General features: G+C 41.1%; 2 protein-coding genes and 1 long non-coding RNA gene across 4 annotated transcripts in view; 1 reads left to right on the top strand and 2 right to left on the bottom strand.

The window, feature by feature from the left end:
• LOC106573204 (transcription factor E2F4) overlaps positions 1-2841 on the bottom strand; it is a 28311-nt gene extending 25470 nt beyond the window's left edge. Inside the window, exons 1-2 of the mRNA XM_014148008.2 lie at positions 2397-2841; positions 166-275 (exon numbers count right to left, since the gene is read on the bottom strand). Of these exons, the coding sequence (XP_014003483.2) occupies positions 166-275; positions 2397-2552 (266 nt within the window). The 5' untranslated portion in view covers positions 2553-2841. The remainder of the gene's footprint in view (positions 1-165; positions 276-2396) is intronic.
• A 3315-nt stretch (positions 2842-6156) lies between these two features.
• cyp2x9 (cytochrome P450, family 2, subfamily X, polypeptide 9) lies at positions 6157-13373 on the top strand. Of its 2 annotated transcripts, none has more exons than XM_014148006.2 (9): positions 6157-6531; positions 7679-7841; positions 8026-8178; positions 8324-8484; positions 10955-11047; positions 11161-11299; positions 11469-11656; positions 11779-11920; positions 12008-13373. In XM_014148006.2, the coding sequence occupies exons 1-9, from the start codon at positions 6370-6372 to the stop codon at positions 12190-12192; spliced, it is 1386 nt and encodes a 461-aa protein (XP_014003481.1). In that variant the 5' UTR covers positions 6157-6369; the 3' UTR covers positions 12193-13373. The 2 variants fall into 2 exon arrangements, with proteins under 2 accessions (XP_014003481.1, XP_014003480.1); XM_014148005.2 differs by having other exon boundaries at positions 6158-6531; positions 10874-11047.
• A 4811-nt stretch (positions 13374-18184) lies between these two features.
• On the bottom strand, positions 18185-19942 carry LOC106573202 (uncharacterized). The gene is made up of 4 exons (XR_001321284.2): positions 19623-19942; positions 19284-19407; positions 19085-19169; positions 18185-18831 (listed from the first exon to the last, which is right to left on the bottom strand). It is a non-coding gene; the product is annotated as an uncharacterized lncRNA (long non-coding RNA).
• Positions 19943-20778: the final 836 nt, after the last annotated feature.

Here is a 20778-nt window from a genome sequence, read left to right on the forward strand (position 1 = left end):
CAGTCAAGGGCTAGGCATTGGTAGGAACGCAGACAACTCATTATATGAGGTTACTTACATAACAGACAGCTTAAACACACTGATATCTTCATGGGGAGAGGGTGCCACCCAAGATTTACTAACAGAGCTCGTAATGCCATGTTCTTCTGCATGTCCTTGACTTACTTCCACTGAATACTGTTCTTGGACTTCTTCTCGATCAATCCGATGCCTTCGAGCACATTGGTAATGTCGTAGATACGGCGCTTCTGTCTTACAGCTAAGGTGTCTGCTGCCTGTGGGAGAGAAAGAGCGGTCAATGTTATTCATACATCAGTGTATAGAGACATTCGGGGATCCATTGACCAATTCCACAGTGAGAAACAAATGGCTTTATACATAGTTATAGAATCTACTATCAAGGGAGCTTCACTATTCTTGAGCTGCAAAGTTACAAAAAAAATAAAAAATGCATGAAATGAAATGTATGCATTCACTACTGTAAGTCACTCTGGATAAGAGCGTCTGCTAAATGACTAAAATGTCAAATGTAAAATAGTGGAGTGTCCTTTCATGCTTGTGTTCAACAAGCACTTACAGAAATAAACATATGGCTAGTGCTGATAACTATGATGGTTCATACTCATTGCTGCTAGGGATGACATCTATTCCGTTGTGGTCTGTCACACCCAGCCTAAACTAAACAAAACAACACATCCAGGGACCTACCCTAGATAAAGAGCACGGTGTTGTCAGCATAATTGAACCTATATTAATGGTGACTTGTGGTTTGATTTCTCTTCAACATAAAAGTCTGTGTGTGTGTGTGTGTGCCTGAGTCTGAAACCGGGTCGTGGTTTCAAAACCCAAGTAACAGGTTGCTGGCTGACCAAATCCAGTTCCCAACAATGTGCAGCCTTGCTTACTTAATTGAGTCTGCAGGGGGCAGAATAGAACAAGTAAGCTGGCTAGCCAACTTTTACATGTGTGTTGTGAACAACATTAGCGTGAGCAACAATAGTGAAATGGTAGTTCGCCTTCAAAATAAAAGTCCCAAATTAAAACGGATAGAAATTGTGGATTCATGCCACAATTGGACTCGATAATGCAAAAATAATTGGTTGGAACGCTATATAAAAATGGAACAACAGACAATTTGTCAAATTTATGTTGAAATCACACTGGCTGAATTAGACTTCAGAATTGCATTGAGGGGGGCGGCAGGTAGCCTATTGGTTGGAGCGTTGGGCCAGTAACAGAAAGGTTGCTGGATCGAATCCCTGAGCTGACAAGGTAAAATTCTGTTCTTCTGCCCCTGAAAAAGGCAGTTAGCCTACCGGGGAACAGTGGGTTGTCATTGTAAATAAGAATGTATTCTTAACTGACTTGCCGAGTTAAATAAAGGTTCAATTTAAAAAGATGAAAAAATATTGCAATATACAGCCATACCCATGGATCTTGGGTCCTTGACACCCACAGATTCCAATTCTAAAGAGTGTCACACAAATATTAGTGTCGTAGCTCTTATTGCGGGACTTTAACTGTAGGAAATCACCTTACTATTTAGACTATTATGCGTATTGGACCTTCATATTGCAATGTATAGCCTATGGATATTGGGTCCATGAAATGGGGTATCAGCCTACCTTATGGTTCATCGACCCAAGATCCATAGGTAAGGCTATACATTGCAATATGAATGATCAAAACACAAAGGTTGACTGGTGAGCTTAATGTTGCTTATTTTGCAGTGGTTTCAGAGTCCTGTACCATTTAATGGACCCAAGATCAATATGTAAGGCTGTACATTGCAATATGAACGTCCAATACACACAATAGACTGAATTGTGAGGTGATTTCTCACAGTTAAAGTCCCGCAATAAGAGCTACGACGTGGATGTCACTGAGTAGGCTGACACCAAATTTCATGAACCTAAGAGCCATAGGTAAGGCTGTACATTGCAATTTAAGTATGTCCCAATGCAATTCTGAAGTCTAATACATCCAGTGTGATAAACACTTTTTTATTTTTTTTATTTTACTTATTGTCTTTAGTTGGATTTATATCACAGTATAGCATTCCAACTTTGTTTAGCATTATCTAGTTCAATTGTGGCATGACTCCACTATTTGTATCCGTTTGCATCAGTTTCGATTGGGAATTTTATTTTGAAGGCGAACTGCATTATTGTTGCTCACGCTAATGTTGTTCACAACACACACGTCCAACTTTTAGTAAGTTCAGAGGAAGGGCTAGGTAGTTAAAACAAGCTTTGAACTATTCAATGACCTCGTTAGACATAAATAGAATAAACACTTGACACAACGTATCACTGATGAGCTGGCAACTAGCAATGCTAGCCACACAAGGTAAATTGACATCCGCGTGTCAACAACAAAGAGTGAAGCATGCTTACTGCTTTCAGATCTAGAACTCCATCCTTGGCCTCTTGTAGCAAAGTTACAAATTTTGTTGTAAGCAATCCTAGACTCTTCTCGTGTCGACTTGGGGTTTGAGGTTGAAGCGAAACTCCCATAGCTCCAAGTTCGGTTCTTCCCGACTCCAGTTCCATCTGATTACGAAGTCTTGTTCAGATCCGTAGCTAGCTGCCTCCCGGTTTAGTCCCGAACTCACTTGCTAGCCAACGTTAGCTAGCTTCAGCAGGTAGCCTCTATCACACACCGTGCTTTGTTTGACTATATAAAGTGCTTTGCACGGTAATGGTAGGAGAATCCAATATGGTCCAGACTCTTGACCTATTAATCCAGAACAGGCCTACAAAATATTTAAATGAGCATAAAGTCAGAAGCCGTTGCACACGCGAGGTATGCTGGGATGGTTTGGTTTAATTGGTTAGTGAAACTGAAGCTAAGGGGCCGTCAGCAAAATATGAGCTACTTTGAAAAACGACACTGTAAAACGTTATCGATGTACTTGACAAGAAAGTCAACTGTTTCTATTAAAACATTTAGCAATATTTAATATTACCTCATCACAGCTGATAAATGAGACCATAGTTCTACGCCTTTATACGCAAATATTGATGCATTATTCAACGGGCGGGTCCGCATTCCAGCCTATGTCTATTCCACTCTGTTCCATCAAACTGCACAATCCACTGTCTAATCACATCAACCCAGACAGACAATTTATGAATTTGACCTCCACAGTAAAATGCATCTAGACATTATCTCCAATTTCTTTTAGACTTGGAGTCGCGATAATATGGTGTGTGGTCCTCCCACTATGACTCGGGAAAACATGCGGTTTTTAGGCTAATCAAATCAAATTCAAATCAAATGTATTTATATAGCCCTTCTTAGAACAGCTGATATCTCAAAGTGCTGTACAGAAACCCAGCCTAAAACTCAAACAGCAAGGAAAAACTCTCTAGAAAGGCCAAAACCTAGGAAGAAACCTAGAGAGGACCAGGCTATGAGGGGTGGCCTATCCTCTTCTGGCTGTGCAGGGTGGAGATTATAACAGAACATGGCCAAGATGTTCAAATGTTCATAAATGACCAGCATGGTCAAATAATAATAATCACAGTAGTTGTCGAGGGTGCAACAGGTCAGCACCTCAGGAGTAAATGTCAGTTGGCTTTTCATAGCCGATCATTGAGAGTATCTCTACCGCTCCTGCTGTCTCTAGAGAGTTGAAAACAGCAGGTCTGGGACAGGTAGCACGTCCAGTGAACAGGTCAGGTTCCATAGCCGCAGGCAGAACAGTTGAAACTGGAGCAGCAGCACGGCCAGGTGGACTGGGCACAGGAAGGAGTCATCATGCCAGGTAGTCCTTAGGCATGGTCCGAGGGCTCAGGTCATCTGAGAAAGAGAGACAAAGAAAGAAAGAAAGAAAGAAAGAAAGAAAGAAAGAAAGAAAGAAAGAAAGAGAGAGAGAGAGAGAGAAAGAGAGAGCATACTTAAATTCACACAGAATACCGGATAAGACAAGAGAAATACTCCAGATATAACTGACCCTAGCCCCTCGACACATAAACTACTGCAGCATAAATACTGGAGGCTGAGACAGGAGAGGTCAGGAGACACTGTGGCCCCATCCGATGATACACCCGGGCAGGGCCAAACAGGCAGAATATAACCCCACCCACTTTGCCAAAGCACAGCCCCCACACCACTAGAGGGATACCTTCAACCACCAACCTACCATCCTGAGACAAGGCCGAGTATAGCCCACAAAGATCTCCGCCACGGCACAACCCAAGGGGGGAACGCCAACCCAGACAGAAAGACCACGCCAGTGACTCAACCCACTCAAGTGACGCACCCCTCCTAGGGAAGGCATGGAAGAGCACCAGTAAGCCAGTGACTCAGCCCCTGTAATAGGGTTTAGAGGCAGAGAATCCCAGTTGAGAGAGGGGAACCGGCCAGGCAGAGACAGCAAGGGCGGTTCGTTGCTCCAGCCTTTCCATTCACCTTCACACTCCTGGGCCAGACTACACTCAATCATAGGACCTACTGAAGAGATAAGTCTTCAGTAAAGACTTAAAGGTTGAGGCCGAGTCTGCGTCTCTCACATGGGTAGGCAGGCCATTCCATAAAAATGGAGCTCTATAGGAGAAAGCCCTGCCTCCAGCTGTTTGCTTAGAAATTCTAGGGACAATTAGGAGGCCTGCGTCTTGTGACCGTAGCGTACGTGTAGGTATGTACGGCAGGACCAAATCGGAAAGATAGGTAGGAGCAAGCCCATGTAATGCTTTGTAGGTTAGCAGTAAAACCTTGAAATCAGCCCTTGCCTAAACAGGAAGCCAGTGTAGGGAGGCTAGCACTGGAGTAATATGATAGATTTTTTGGTTCTAGTCAGGATTCTAGCAGCCGTATTTAGCACTAACTGAAGTTTATTTAGTGCTTTATCCGGGTAGCTGGAAAGTAGAGCATTGCAGTAGTCTAACCTAGAAGTGACAAAAGCATGGATTCATTTCTGAACATTTCTGATTTTAGCAATGTTACGTAGATGGAAAAAAGCTGTCCTTGAAACAGTCTTGATATGTTCGTCAAAAGAGATCAGGGTCCAGAGTAACGCCCAGGTCCTTCACAGTTTTATTTGAGACATACTGTACCACCATCAAGATTAATTGTCAGATTCAACAGAAGATCTCTTTTTTTCTTGGGACCTAGAACAAGCATCTCTGTTTTGTCTGAGTTTAAAAGTAAAAAGTTTGCAGCCGTCCACTTCCTTATGTCTGAAACACAGGCTTCCAGTGAGGGCAATTTTGGGGCTTCACCATGTTTCATCGAAATGTACAGCTGTGTGTCATCCGCATAGCAGTGAAAGTTAACATTATGTTTTCGAATGACATCCCCAAGAGGTAAAATATATAGTGAAAACAATAGTGGTCCTAAAACGGAAATTGGTGTAGACCAATTTGGGTTTCCAATCTCTCCAAAAGAATGTGGTGATCGATGGTATCAAAAGCAGCACTAAGGTCTAGGAGCACAAGGACAGATGGAGAGCCTCGGTCTGACGCCATTAAAAGGTAATTTACCACCTTCACAAGTGCAGTCTCAGTGCTATGATGGGGTCTAAAACCAGACTGAAGCATTTCGTATACATTGTTTGTCTTCAGGAAGGCAGTGAATTTCTGCGCAACAGCTTTTTCTAAAATGTTTGAGAGGAATGGCAGATTCGATATAGGCCAATAGTTTTTTATATTTTCTGGGTCAAGGTTTGGCTTTTTCAAGAGAGGCTTTATTACTTCCACTCTTGTGAGTTTGGTACACATCCAGTGGATAGACAGCCGTTTATTATGTTCAACATAAATTATGATAAACTTCACAGGGTGGTGAAGTGCACGGTATTCTTGATGCTCATTTTCAATGAATATCCAGGGTCTTATGCTGGTGACATTATGATCGATGCTTTACTGCCGTTTGACAAATAAAAATATTATCGCTTTTATCCATAGTAATCTCATAATGTAGACTAGCCTACCAGCACAGTTTACCTGTACTGTATCTGCAAACTGTTGGCTGGAGCGCACGTGCCAAGACCAGAGTAGGCACATTTGCTATTCAACACACCCGTTTTTGTGACACAACTATCGGTAGAGTTGAAAATGCCATGGAAACAGGTTGAACTTTAGATTTGTATTCGGTACACGAACATTTAAGCGAAAAAGTAAATGTTGTGTGTATTACGTCATCACGCACTGATTTTTACTGGTGGGAAAACGCCAATTGGATGGAAACCTAGCTAGTGACAAGGACAAGTGTGATAATTAGAGTCGTCTATACAACAACTAGTTTTTAGTGAAAATGTATGTTTAAACTTTGGACGCCTACGCGCATCCGTGTACGCGCATGTCTATAGCTTTGGAAAAGAGCAGAGCAGAGTGCAGTCACTGCTGTGCTTGGAACTGAACAACAAGTATGTTGGGCTCGTTCGTTCTGCTATGGATATGTATCTGCCTCCTCTTCTTCTTCTTGAAGTTTAATAGACCCCCAAACTTTCCTCCTGGTCCACAACCCATTCCAATATTTGGGAATCTGCTGCATCTGAGTTTGGGGAATCCTATGAAAGATCTGGAGAAGGTAAACCTTGTAAAAAACGCTATTATGCTATTTTAACTCTCCTGAAGAATCAATAAGCATTACTTGGAGGTGTCAGGTTAAATTCATAATTCCTTTTTGCAATATGGACATAACATCTATCAAATAATTGTATCAAAGCAACCTTTGCACGTATGTCTATAATTGCGTAATAAGTGGTGCTCTGTATGCCGTTTACGTTTCCTGTAATCTCAAATCCATACATTGCTGGCCTTGGTATGACAAAGAACTGATTTTCTAATCACAGTTTTACTCAATTCAACAATTCCATTAACAAAATAGCCTTTAAAGGTGCACTATGCAACTGCAACACTATGCAACTTTAATATTCTTAAAGGATTAGTTCACTTTTTTTAACCAAATCGAAAATTTTCATGTAAATGGGATGTTATAGAATTTTTTACATGTATTTTATTTGACCTTTATTTAACTAGGCAAATCAGTTAAGAACAAATTATTATTTACAATGACGGCCTACCGGGGAACAGTGGGTTAACTGCCTTGTTCAGGGGCAGAACGACAGATTTTTACCTTGTCAGCTCGGGGATTGGATTCAGCAACCTTTTGGTTGCTAGTCCAATGCTCTAACCACTAGGATACCTGCTGCCCCAAAGGGTCTCTAGAAGAGTCCAGAGACTTTTTGTTTGCGATTTCACTTCCACATTGCTCTTTCTGCAGTATGGGAGCTATGGAAAACATAAACAAAGGCTCCAAAACCATCCAAATACGTCCTTTTAGAAACAACAAACCTCTCAGTATAGTGATGCAGGTCTTTAGCTGTGGTACACATGAAATTGTGTAATTCCGAACTTTATCAATTTTCACGACTTGAGCGGTTTCCCCCTACCAGCTGTGCTGCCCTGGTTACACGGAGAAGCAGCTAAATTGCACAAATGGAATATAACTTTACGGATAATGTTTGGAATTACACAGTTCATGTTTTCCTGTAGCTCCCATACTGCAGAATGAGCAATGATGAAAGTTTATTGGGGGTGGGGATAGTTTCTCAAAACCAAATGAAATTACTAAAAAAGTGTCTGGACCATTCCATAACATCCCATTTACATAAAAAAATAAGATTTGGTTTAAAAAATAATGAACAAATCCTTTAATATGTCCCATTCCGTAGTTGGCGAAGCGCTATGGGAATGTTTTCAGTCTTTATTTTGGTGGAAGGCCAGCTGTGATTCTCAATGGGCTTGAATCTATGAAGGAGGCCCTGGTTACCAGGGCTGCAGATTTTGCAGGAAGACCCCAAGACCTTATGATCAACCACGTCACAGAAGGAAAAGGTAATATTATCAAAAAATACAGTACAGGACATTATCAACAAGAAATCATTTGAATGTATTACTGTGAAGAGCTCTATTCTGAAGCAATCTTTTCTTTCTATTCCATTTTTTTGCCCTTAAGAACATAACTATCATTTGATTGATATGTCAAAAAATACTGACCTATTGTAATAAACTATCCCAGGTGTCATTCTTGTGGACTATGGCTCCAGCTGGAAAGAGCATCGTCGCTTCGCCCTAATGACCCTGAAAAACTTTGGTCTGGGGAAGCAGTCCATGGAGGAGAGGATTCTGGGGGAGATATCACACATCATTGCACCCTTGGCGAAAAGCGTTGGTATGAAAGTGGAACATATAAAATTGTGTTTTGTTTTGGAGGAACATAGCCATTTAACAGATGTCCTTATACAGAGTGTTCTCTTTCACATTGAGCAAGAGGGTAAAGTATCTCTTATCAAAGTAATACTGTTATTTTTCCACAGGAAAATCCATGAACCCACAGGTTCTCTTCCACAATGCTGCATCCAATATCATCTGCCTTGTCCTCTTTGGGTCGCGTTATGACTATAACGATGAGTTTCTTAAGACCTTCGTGAAGCTCTACACTGAGAATGCAAAGATTGCCAATGGACCCTGGGCTATGGTATTATACATAATTACAGCTTTTTGGTAACTGTATACTTACATAAAACCGCATAGAACAATGTTAATTACATTGCTTCCTGTAAATCACACCTTTTGGTTTGAAAGCAGATATGGATGGTAGATCATTACGCAGGTTTCTTCTGTTGACCCAGGTTTATAAAAAAAAAGAAGAAATGTCTCAACCAAAAAAATCACATTTTTACCATTCGACAGGTGGATTTGTATTTTGTCTAACTTTATTTATTGTGACAAATGATGATGGAAATTGTGTTTTTCTAATAAATGATTGCCAAATCATTTTAAAGGGAACACGGGGCACCTGCTGTCACTGCGTAACTAAAGCTCCACTCCACATTTCATTCTAAATGCCTACGCCTTGCGAAATCAATGTTTTCAACTATACAAATAACCTTTCTTTCAATAATGTCTCAATTGCTTCACCTTGCTTTTCTGGTTGGCTGGCAAGATTCACCATCCAATTATTTCAGATCTACAGGAGTGCAAGTTTCACCATGGCACGGACTGTGGCAATACGATTGCACATGAGAATTATTATACATGCTGACTTTCGTGGGCTAACTGAGACATGAAATAGATAGGTGGGAGGTCTTACGGGCTTTTGGCAATTTGCCTAACTGGGTAATGGAACTTCAAGCACTATATTTGTATTAGTCACTCTGTGTGTGTGTGTGTGTGTGTGTGTGTGTGTGTGTGTGTGTACAGTTGAAGTTGGAAGTTTACATACACTTAGGTTGGTGTCATTAAAACTCGTTTTTCAACCACTCCACAAATGTCTTGTTAACAAATTATAGTTTTGTCAAGTCGGTTAGGACATCTACTTTGTGCATGACACAAGTAATTTTTCCAACAATTGATTACAGACAGATTATTTCACTTATAATTCTCTGTATCACAATTCCAGTGGGCCAGAAGTTTACATACACTAAGTTGACTGTGCCTTTAAACAGCTTGGAAAATTTCAGAAAATTATGTCATGGCTTTAGAAGCTTCTGATAGGCTAATTGACATAATTTGAGTCAATTGGAGGTGTACCTGTGGATGTATTTCAAGGCCTACCTTCAAACTCAGTGCCTCTTTGCTTGACATCATGGGAAAATCAAAATAAATCAGCCAAGACTTCAAAAAAACATGGGGACAAAGATTGTACTTTTTGGAGAAATGTCCTCTGGTCTGATGAAACAAAAATAGAACTGTTTGGCCATAAGGACCATAGTTATGTTTGGAGAATAAAGGGGGAGGCTTGCAAGTCGAAGAAGACCATCCCAACCGTGAAGCATGGAGGTGGCAGCATCATGTTGTGGGGGTCCTTTGCTGCAGGAGGGACTGGTGCACTTCACAAAATAGATGGCATCATGAGGAATTAATATTATGTGGATATATTGAAGCAACATCTCAAGACATCAGTCAGGAAGTTAAAGCTTGGTCGCAAAAGGGTCTTCCAAATGGACAATGACCCCAAGCATACTTCCAAAGTTGTGGCAAAATGGCTTAAGGACAACAAAGTCAAGGTATTGGAGTGGCCATCACAAAGCCCTGACCTCAATCCTTTAGAAAATTTGTGGGCAGAACTGAAAAAGCGTGTGCGAGCAAGGAGGCCTACAAACCTGACTCAGTTACACCAGCTCTGTCAGGAGGAATGGGCCAAAATTCACCCAACATATTGTGGGAAGCTTGAGGAAGGCTACCCGAAACGTTTGACCCAAGTTAAACAATTTAAAGGCAATGCTACCAAATACCAGTTGAGTGTACGTAAACTTCTGACCCACTGAGAATGTGATGAAAGAAATAAAAGCTGAAATAAATCATTCTCTCAGTGGCTCAGCTGGTAGAGCATGGTGTTTGCAACAGCAGGGTTGTGGGTTCGATTCCCATGGGGGACCAGTACGGAGAAAAAATGTATTAAATGTATGCATTCACTACTGTAAGTTGCTCTGGATAAGAGCGTCTGCTAAATGACTAAAATGTGAAATTATTCTGACATTTCACATTCTTAAAATAAAGTGGTGATCCTAACAAGAGATTTTTACTGGGATTAAATGTCAGGAATTTGAAAAACTGAGTTTAAATGTATTTGGCTAAGATGTAAACTTCCGACTTCAACTATATATATATATATTGAGATATATATGTGTATTTATGTATATATATGTATGTATGTATTTTTTTGTGACGTCATTGCGTCCATCTGTTTTCATCAACACAAGATAGTTAAATGGAAACACCCTAGCAGGCAATTGTCACATCTATTTTTTTATGCACACTTACTAAAAGTCGACCAAAAAAAAATCACTGGAAAAGTGAATGGAAGCATAGTTAATGGTTGGTGCAGTAGTAGTTCTGACTCATTACTTGGTCTTTCTCCACAGCTTTACGACACAGTGCCCATGCTCCGATACCTTCCCTTGCCATTCCAGAAGGCCTTTAAAAATGCAACTTGTGTCAAACAGATGTCTGTTGGACTCATCACTCAGCATAAGGAAACCAGGATTCCTGGGGCGCCAAGGGACTTCATTGACTGCTACCTGGATGAACTAGACAAAGTGTGTTCATTTTGTTTATGGGAGTGCGTAGATAAGAGGGTTTGACCACATCATCTATCATTATGACTAGGTTGTACAGTTATCGTCTGACACTGCTGTACTCTCCCCACCAGAGAGGAGATGATGGATCATCTTTTTCAGAGGCCCAACTCATAATGTACGTCCTGGACTTGCACTTTGCTGGAACAGACACCACCTCCAACACACTGCTCACTGCTTTCCTCTACCTCATGACCCATCCAGAGATTCAGGGTCTGTTTGCTTTATCTTCTAATGCTGACATTCAGAAAGTGTCTTTCTACTAATACAGTTGTAGTAGTTGTAGATTATTCCTCCAAAAAAAGGTGTCAAGCAATTTTGATAAGCACTTTTGACTTAAGTCCTTTTTTTTGACAAACTCCCTTCCCTTTGGTCTTCTCAGAGAGGTGTCAGCAGGAAATTGACACGGTTCTGGAGGGGAAAGAACACGCATCTTTTGAGGACAGACACAGGATGCCTTACACTCAGGCAGTGACCCACGAGAGTCAGCGCATCGCCAGTACTGTCCCCCTCAGTGTGTTTCATAGCACCACCAGAGACACTGAGGTGATGGGCTACAGTATCCCGAAGGTGAGAAGCAGCAACACATCGAAAATGTCTTGTCTTCTCATTTCAAAATCTCTAACATAATGTTACTTATTTCTTCTCCACTTGGATATGTCTCATCCTCTCTCTCCATTTCTTACTTGCAGGGCACTTTGATCATTCCAAACCTTACCTCTGTGCTGTCTGAAGAGGGTCAGTGGAAGTTCCCCCATGAGTTCAACCCCTTAAACTTCCTGAACGAGCAGGGCGAGTTTGAGAAGCCTGAGGCCTTTATGCCGTTCTCTGCAGGTGAGGGATAGAGCAAAACAAAGTGCATAACTGATGTTGTTGACATCGTAATACATAAAGGGCTCATACAGTTTGTTGTTGTTGCAGGGCCCCGAATGTGTCTTGGAGAAGGACTTGCTCGCATGGAGCTCTTCCTGATCATGGTCACTCTGCTGCGACGCTTCAAGTTTGTCTGGCCTGAGGATGCAGGGGAACCTGACTACACCCCTGTGTTTGGTGTAACCCTGTCCCCCAAACCCTACAGACTGGGTGTGAGACTGAGAGGGAACTAGTTAGGAGGAAGCTATTCTATTCTAGACAGAGATCAAATAGGATTGGTGTAATATAATATGTAATATTGTAATTATTGTACTTAATTCAACTATCTATATGTATTTGTGCTTAACACATTTTTGTCACAATTTGCTTATGTGAATATGTAATATTGGACTCATTACACACACCATAGATGGGGGGATCTCTGATGTTATAGTGTTCACTCTCTACATAAACAATATCGGTGATGAGATAAGAAAGTGTTAAATTCATTTATATGCTGATGACACTGTCATGTACCCTATCGCTTCAACGGCTGACCAAGCATTATCACTATTGGAGACAGATTTGAAGATATTACAAGGGTATTTTACACAGCTGAAACTTGTTTTAAATGCAAACAAAACACATTTTATGATTTTTAATAGGTTCAAAAAGTTGGTTGGAAATGCACTTGCATTTACGAGCTTAGATGGTTCTCGAATTAATCATGTCTCTGCATATAAATACTTAGGGATATGGTTGGATGATAAACTGTCTTTTAAAATGCATATTGACGAACTTTGTAAATGGCTAAAAATCAAGCTAGGCTTCCTCTATAGAAACAGGACATGTTTGTCTTCGACAAATTGTGCAAGCTACTTTTATGTCTGTTATAGATTATGGGGATATTATCAACATGCTACAGCATCAACACTTAAATCGCTGGATGCTACTTATCATTGCACACTTTGGTTTATTACGGGTGCTAGCTACAGAACTCACCACTGTGTTTTATATCAAAATGTGGGTTGGACTTCGCTGTCCATGAGACGAGAACAACATGCTCTCGTGTTGGTCTATTAGGCACTTCTGAATAAACTTCTTATCATCACTCATCAATATTAGAATTAGAATTCATAAAACCAGGTCTCAAGCATGGATTACACTTGAGGCCCATGCGATGTATTTTCGTATTGCTTGTAACTGCTTCGGGTAATGCAAGTTCTTGTGCTGTTAGGGGAATAACCTATGTGCAAATGTAATAATCTGCTGCTGTATTTTTTTGTGTTATCTGTGATCGTTTTGTTTGTCTTGTGTAATTTTTAATCATTGTACCTGAACTGTATGTGTAAACATGTGTACGCAGAGCCCAGCTGTAAAAGAGACCTTAGTCTCAGTCTGTGTTCCTTGTTGAAATAAAGGTATACTAATAGGCTTTCAGTACCAGTTTTATGGGATAGTACTTTCAAAAGGTATTGTGGGAATCTGTGGCTTGATGAATTCTAAATGAAAAATGTAATGTGAGATATTTTACTGCAGTGTACTTTATCAACACAGCACCTTTCACATAGTTCATGGACAGTTTATAATAGTACAACTTGCCTAGTTAAATAAAGGCAAAATAAAAAAAATTCAACTTGCTGTTACACATACAGTTAAAGTCGGAAGTTTACATACACCTTAGCCAAGTACATTTAAACTCAGTTTTTCACAATTCCTGACATTTAATCCTAGCAAAAATGTGCTGTCTTAGGTCAGTTAGGATCACCACTTTATTTTAAGAATGTGAAATGTCAGAATAATAGTAGAGAATTATTTATTTCAGCTTTTATTTCTTTCATCACATTCAGAAGATTACATACACTCAATTAGCATTTGGTAGCATTGCCTTTAAATTGTTTAACTTGGGTCAAACGTTTCAGATATCCTTCCACCAGCTTCCCACAATAGGTTGGGTGAATTTTGGGCCATTCCTCCTGACAGAGCTGATGTAATTGAGTCAGGTTTGTAGGCCTTGCTCGCACACACTTTTTCAGTTCTGCCCACACATTTTCTATAGGATTGAGGTCAGGGCTTTGTGATGGCCACTCCAATACCTTGACTTTGTTGTCCATTTTTTTGTTCATCAGACCAGAGGACATTTCTCCAAAAAGTACGATATTTGTGCCCATGTGCAGTTGCAAACCGTAGTCTGGCTTCTTCCTTGCTGAGCGGCCTTTCAGGTTACGCCGATATATGACTCGTTTTACTGTGGATATAGATACTTTTGTACCTGTTTCCTCCAGCATCTTCACAAGGTCCTTTGGTGTTATTCTGGGATTGATTTGCACTTTTCGCTCCAAAGTACGTTCATCTCTAGGAGACAGAACGTGTCTCCTTCCTGAGCGGTATGATGGCTGCGTGGTCCTAGGGTGTTTATGCTTGCGTACTATTGTTTGTACAGATGAACGTGGTACCTTCAGGCGTTTGGAAATTGCTCCCAAGGATGAACCAGACTTGTGGAGGTCTACAATTTTCTTTTTGAGGTCTTGTCTGATTTCTTTTGATTTTCCCATGATGTCAAGCAAAGAGGCACTGAATTTGAAGGTAGGCCTTGAAATACATCCACAGTTACACCTCCAATTGACTCAACTGATGTCAATTTGGCACAGTCAACTTAGTGTATGTAAACTTCTGACCCACTGGAATTGTGATAGAGTGAATTATAAGTTAAATAATCTGTAGGTAAACAATTGTTGGAAAAATTACTTGTGTCATGCACAAAGTAGATGTCCTAACCGACTTGCCAAAACTGTAGTTTGTTAACAAGAAATTTGTGACTCCAATCTAAGTGTATGTAAACTTCCGACTTCAACTGTAGCTGGCAATAAACCTGATAGATTTTTTTTACCAGACCTGGAAATATTAACATAATGACAGTAAGTTAAAACATGACATGATTTCAATATCCAGACGTTGTTCTTCTGTGCGTGACGATAGGTGTTGAAACCTTAATACAGTTGAAAATGTGTAAATGGGGTTGTGTGACAATGACCAAGTTATGCCTTTAATTCAAAACTGGATCAAAATGGCTGCTATTTAATTAGAATCAATTTGTGAAGATAGAAATTGAATAAAACTATTTATAGAGCACATTTCTTACAAGAGATGCATTTCAAAGTGCTTAACAAATAAAATAAAAAAGGTGTGAAAATGCAATAGTCCTAGGTTTTCTAAATGAGACCAATTAAAATACAATAACAGTAAACATAAATCTAATGAATTCAAATAAATAAGATACATAGAATGAGAAAAAATAGATCACCTTTACTCCACACACAGAGACGCGTACAAAGCTCTCCCTCGCCAATCCATTTGGCAAATCTGACCATAATTCTATCCTCCTGATTCCGGCTTACAAGCAAAAATTAAAGCAGGAAGCACCAGTGACTCGGTCAATAAAAAAAGTGGTCAGATGAATCAGATGCTAAGCTACAGGACTCTTTTGCTAGCCCAGACTGGAACATGTTCCGGGATTCTTCCGATGGCATTGAGGAGTACACCACATCAGTCATTGCCTTCATCAATAAGTGCATCGATGACGTTGTCAACACATGTGACCGTACGTACATACCCAAACCAGAAGCCATGGATTACAGGCAACATCAGCACTGAGCTAAAAGCTAGAGCTGCCGCTTTCAAGGAGACTCCCTCTGCAACTGGATCCTGGACTTCCTGGTGGGCTGCCCCCAGGTGGTAATGGTAGGTGACAACACATCCGCTGATCCTCAACACAGGGGCCCCTCAGGGGTGCATGCTCAGTCCCCTCTTGTATTCCCTGTTCACTCATGACTGCACGGCCAGGTACGACTCCAACACCATCATTAAGTTTGCCGATGACACAACAGTGGTAAGTAAGCCTGATCACCGATAGCATTTGGAGACAGTGGCCAGGTACACAAAACCAAAGTATGGATTCCTGTCTTAACTTGTAGAATCCAGTAAACAGATTGCCATTGACATGGTCACTGAGCGTAAGAACATCCGAGTTCCTAGTAAACCAATGGACTTCGTTGACAGCTACCTGGATGAAGTAGACAACGTGTGTGTGTTTTTTTCATGGGAGTTTAGGTAGCTTAAAGTAGCTGTTCACTGTTTCCGGAGTTGTATGAAATATTACATATAATTAATTACAATATGAGTAAACTTGTCTTCCTTCCAAATTTAAAAAATGTATTATGTTAAAAAGCAACTTTTCTGTGTTTGAATGGTGTGGCCGTACGCAAACAACAAAATGGTGTTGGCAAATACCGGTGAACAGCTGATTGGCCAACTTAGCCAATGAGACATCTCGGCCAAAGTATGTGAGGTCACCTCATACGAGGAAATCGCAAGCATCCCAAGCAAGTTTTTAAAGTGTTTTTTTCCCTGTAATTTATGCTTTGGCCACAAACACAAGAAAAGGATGAGTCACGGCCAACATTCCCTAACTAGCAATGCTAACCTAGCCATGCTAGCTTTGTCCAGCGTGGCTTATCAGGTGGTTACTAGCAACAAAATAGCATGCTAGGTAGTCAGGGCCAGCTCCAGGCATAAGCCACATAAGCGGTTACTTAGGGCCCCTCTCAACTTACTATTGAGAGTAAAAATACACCAGGTGCAATTTTGAAATGTGGTTGTGCATCAACAGTTTCTCTCGTTATGACAGTCACTCAATTAGCTGACAATTAGCCATGTCAATTTTTAGACCGGTAGTTAGTCTAGCCAGCTATCATTTGTTTTGTATTTGTGTTTAACACACAGATGTGTTTTAATTTGTAATTTGTCGGGAAACATTTTCTTAAGTAAGTATATTTGAGTTATGTAATATATACACACAACATGAACAAAAGTATGTGGACACCTGCTTGTCGAACATCTCATTCCAAAATCATGGGCATTAATATGGAGTTGGTCCCCACTTTGCTGCTATAACAGCCTCCACTCTTCTGGGAAGGCTTTCCACTAGATGTTGGAACATCGCTGCGTGGCTTTGTATCCATTCAGCAACAAGAGCATTAGTGAGGACAGGCACTGATGTTGGGTGATTAGGCCTGGCTCGCAGTCGACGTTCCAATTCATCCCAAAGGTGTTCGATGGGGTTGAGCTCAGGGCTCTGTGCAGGCCAGTCAAGTTCTTCTACACCGATCTCGACAAACCATTTCTGTATGGACCTCGCTTTGTGCACGGGGGCATTGTCATGCTGAAACAGGAAAGGGCCTTCCCCAAACTGTTGCCACAAAGTTGGAAGCACAGAATCGTCTAGAATGTCAACATATGCTGTAGTGTTAAAATTTCCCTTAGCTGGATCTAAGGCGCCTAGCCCGAACCATGAAAACAGCCCCAGATCATTATTGCTCCTCCACCAGACTTTACAGTTGGCACTATGCATTAGGGCAGGTAGCGTTCTCCTTCCACCCACCAAACCCAGATTCATCCGTCGGACTGCCAGATGGTGAAGCGTGATTCATCACTACAGAGAACGCATTTCCACTGCACCAGAGGCCAATGGTGGCGAGCTTTACACCCCTCCAGCCGATGCTTGGCATTGTGCATGGTGATCTTAAGCTTGTGTGCGGCTGCTCGGCCATGGAAACCCATTTCATGAAGCTCCTGACGAACAGTTCTTGTGCTGATGTTACTTCCATAGGCAGTTTGGAACTCGACAATGAGTGTTGCAACCAAGGACAGATGATTTTTACGCGCTACAGCACTCGGCGGTCCCAATCTGTGAGCTTTATGTAGACTACCACTTCTCGGCTGAGCCGTTGTTGCTCCTAGACGTTTCCACTTCACAATAACAGCACTTACAGTTGACCGGGGCAGCTCTAGCAGGGCAAAAAGTTGACGAACTAGCTTGTTGGAAAGGTGGCATTCGCTTTTATGTAAAGAAAGTTAAGGACGCAATCCAGTGCTCTCACAGATATTAACCTATTTTCAAAAATTCTGTCGTCCCGTCTCGGGTTTGTTAAAAATCAATTATTCTCACATAACCTCCGTCGTCTATTATATCTTACATGCTTCATCAGAAACCAAAGCTCCTTGATGCAGTTATACATCTTGATGCAGAAAAAGCTTTTGATAGACTAGAAAGGTCATATCTTTGGTTGGTTTCTGAACATATGGGACTCGGCTCCAATTTAATTCATATGATTAAAATACTATATACCAATCCCTCAGCCATACTAATGTTGTGGAAATTACCACCAGGGACACCAGAAGTCAATCTTAAATGAATCATTCTTTATTAACAGCAAGCTGGAGAGGTTACAGTCAAACTTAGATGCATAAAGTACTGGTCTGAAGTGAGCTTCTATGGGGAAGTCCCGTTAGTTCTCTTATATACTGCTTACGCAGACAAGCTACATAGGCATGGTTCATAGGGTTGGTTCCTGCATGTGTCTGGCACCGTCTCCTATCTTAACTTATAGAACACATTCTGGGGGTTCTGCCAAAAGGTCTGAGGAGGGAGCGTCTCCCCTTAATACCTCTACCCAGCACCTACAGGAACTCATGACTTTATGAGACAAGATGTACAGTTCAAGGCTGTCTCCAGACAATCCATTTTCCTCCACATTCCCTACTCCCTAAATTTAATGAGACCGACACCTTCAAACCCTTCATTCTGGGTTATACAATCGAATTAGTATGGTAATACTATCATCATAATAAAGGTTATACTTCTATTGATGGGAGTGAATTTATAAAAAAAAATAGACATACACAGCATGTTAATAACACAATTAGGCAAACTAAGCAAAAAAACACATGCTGCAGCAGCCCATTTGGCAATTTGGGAACGCCAACTTCCAGGGATTCCAACCAAGTTGCTGTGGCAATGTATTCGGCGAGATCAGTCATATCAGAAGAGTGACCTAGTACAAAAGTTCAACATTCATCGACAATGATTGCACAAGTGTCCCCTTGACCTGCCAAAAGATAGCCAGGGCCAATTTATGCAATTATTTTATTTCCCCATTCAATTGTTCCAGGGCACTTCAAGTAGCATTGCCAATTTTCTCTATGTCATGAATTAGGTCTAGGGCACATGCAACTCCATACCCAGGGAAAAACACACCAATGTACCTGGAGGTATGTGCCTAAGTGTGAGTGATGTCAGCTACAGACCTCTTATTTCTTCTCATTCCAGGAGGTTTGTAGTCTCTTAAACGGAGCCTTCAGATCTTCTCATCGTTTGGAACGGTTCTCATAGCTGTCACCACAAACCCAACAGAACAAGCATTTGATCCATTAAGATTCATAATACATTGTCGATCATAGTCTTAAAATACATTTTTCCTGCCAATGCTATAGTGAAGTTCACCACCTTAACTTCTGGGCCACTCCAGGTCTGCGTTTGTCCCTTTGGTTCAGGACTCCTTCTACGATTACCATCTTCTAGGCCACTACTCCGGGCCTGCGTTGGTTCCTTTGGCTCTGGACTTCTCACCCTTATAGAAACATTGTATCTCAGAGACAGGTCCCCTTTGTACTTTGCCTCCGGCCACATATACACTTGCTTATAAATCATTCCATCTAACCCATAACACATTAATTGGTCCACTTATATAGTTATAAACATACTAAAAACTTGCTCAAGTCAATTAGTTAATTACAAAAAATGTCAGTTTCCAACAATCCCTCATCTGGAACAATGATCACTCACATGTTCCACACCACCACCCGGGGAGGGTCAATGTCCATAACAAAGTTAAATATCCTCTGCAGCGGGAGGTGATTGGCTTAGGTTGTCCTGCCCACATCATTCATAACATGGCCAGAACAGCTTTGGATATGATTCCCCATGATGTTGAGTACCTGCTCACAAAGATATTTTAATATTTTTACCGTCAGAGTAGAAAGACTGAAGAGTTTTTGTGAGTTTGTTGGCCAGGACTACCATAACATTTTCGGACTCAGCAATGTTCGCTGGATGTCCATGTTCCCTGCTCTAGAAAGAGTGCTGAAAATGTATGTGCCATTGAAATCCTTTTTTCTATCTGAAGACAAATGCCCTGTTGTCCTGCGAACAATGTTCGAAGATCCACTGACTGAACTTTGGCTGGCCTTTGTCCATGAAACCTGACCGTATTCAGTGACACGATCAAGATGCTTGAAGGCCAGGACCGCTGTGCTGTGGAGTCAGCTGCAATTCTGAGAAACGTTGAGGCAAAATTGACTGCAAGACGTGATGACAACTTCATTCCAGTTTTGGTCAGAGGACTTCTGAGAGAGCTAGAGGAAAATGAAGCAATGTCTAAAGAGAGCTTTCTCAAAACATCCCAATCATTCTTCACTATGGCTGTGAACTACTTGCAAGCATGGGGAAAGCACACAGATAATCTAAAATATTTACATTGTCTCCTTTTAAAAAGGCAACATCAGCGTGAAGAGATCTAGAAGGCAGCAGGACAAATGCCCCAATGTGACCATCAATGAGGATGCATTGTTAGGTTACCGGCCTGCAAGAGATCCTGAAGGGGGAATCGCTTGAAGAATGGAAAACATCTGAGACACGGTAGTTACCCACTTCAAAGAGAATGACATCCCACACACTAACCTGGCTAGATTAGTGTCTGTTGTCATGTACTTACCTGGAAGTAATGCACTAGTCAAGAGAGGGTTCTCCCAAATTAATGATATATGGACAGCAGCAAGAAATAGGTTCACTGTTCCTACCATCAAGGCCATGCTTATTGTGAAGACAAACCTCAACCTCCCCCGTCCAGGAGTTCATGGAGAAGCTGGCCAAAGACAGAGCAATCCTGAAAAAGATACATTCTTCTGAGAAATATACAGATTAGGTTGGTATAAGTATACTA

Source organism: Salmo salar, chromosome ssa16, assembly GCF_905237065.1.
Source record: "Salmo salar chromosome ssa16, Ssal_v3.1, whole genome shotgun sequence".
NCBI lineage: Eukaryota > Metazoa > Chordata > Actinopteri > Salmoniformes > Salmonidae > Salmo > Salmo salar.

Bases quoted from the DNA above. Each gene is read 5' to 3' on its own strand.
- cyp2x9 (XM_014148005.2), top strand. From the start codon at position 6,370: ATGTTGGGCTCGTTCGTTCTGCTATGGATATGTATCTGCCTCCTCTTC. The intron at 6,532-7,678 runs GTAAACCTTGTA...CCCATTCCGTAG, and splicing joins CTATGAAAGATCTGGAGAAG to TTGGCGAAGCGCTATGGGAA. The intron at 11,921-12,007 runs GTGAGGGATAGA...TTGTTGTTGCAG, and splicing joins CTTTATGCCGTTCTCTGCAG to GGCCCCGAATGTGTCTTGGA.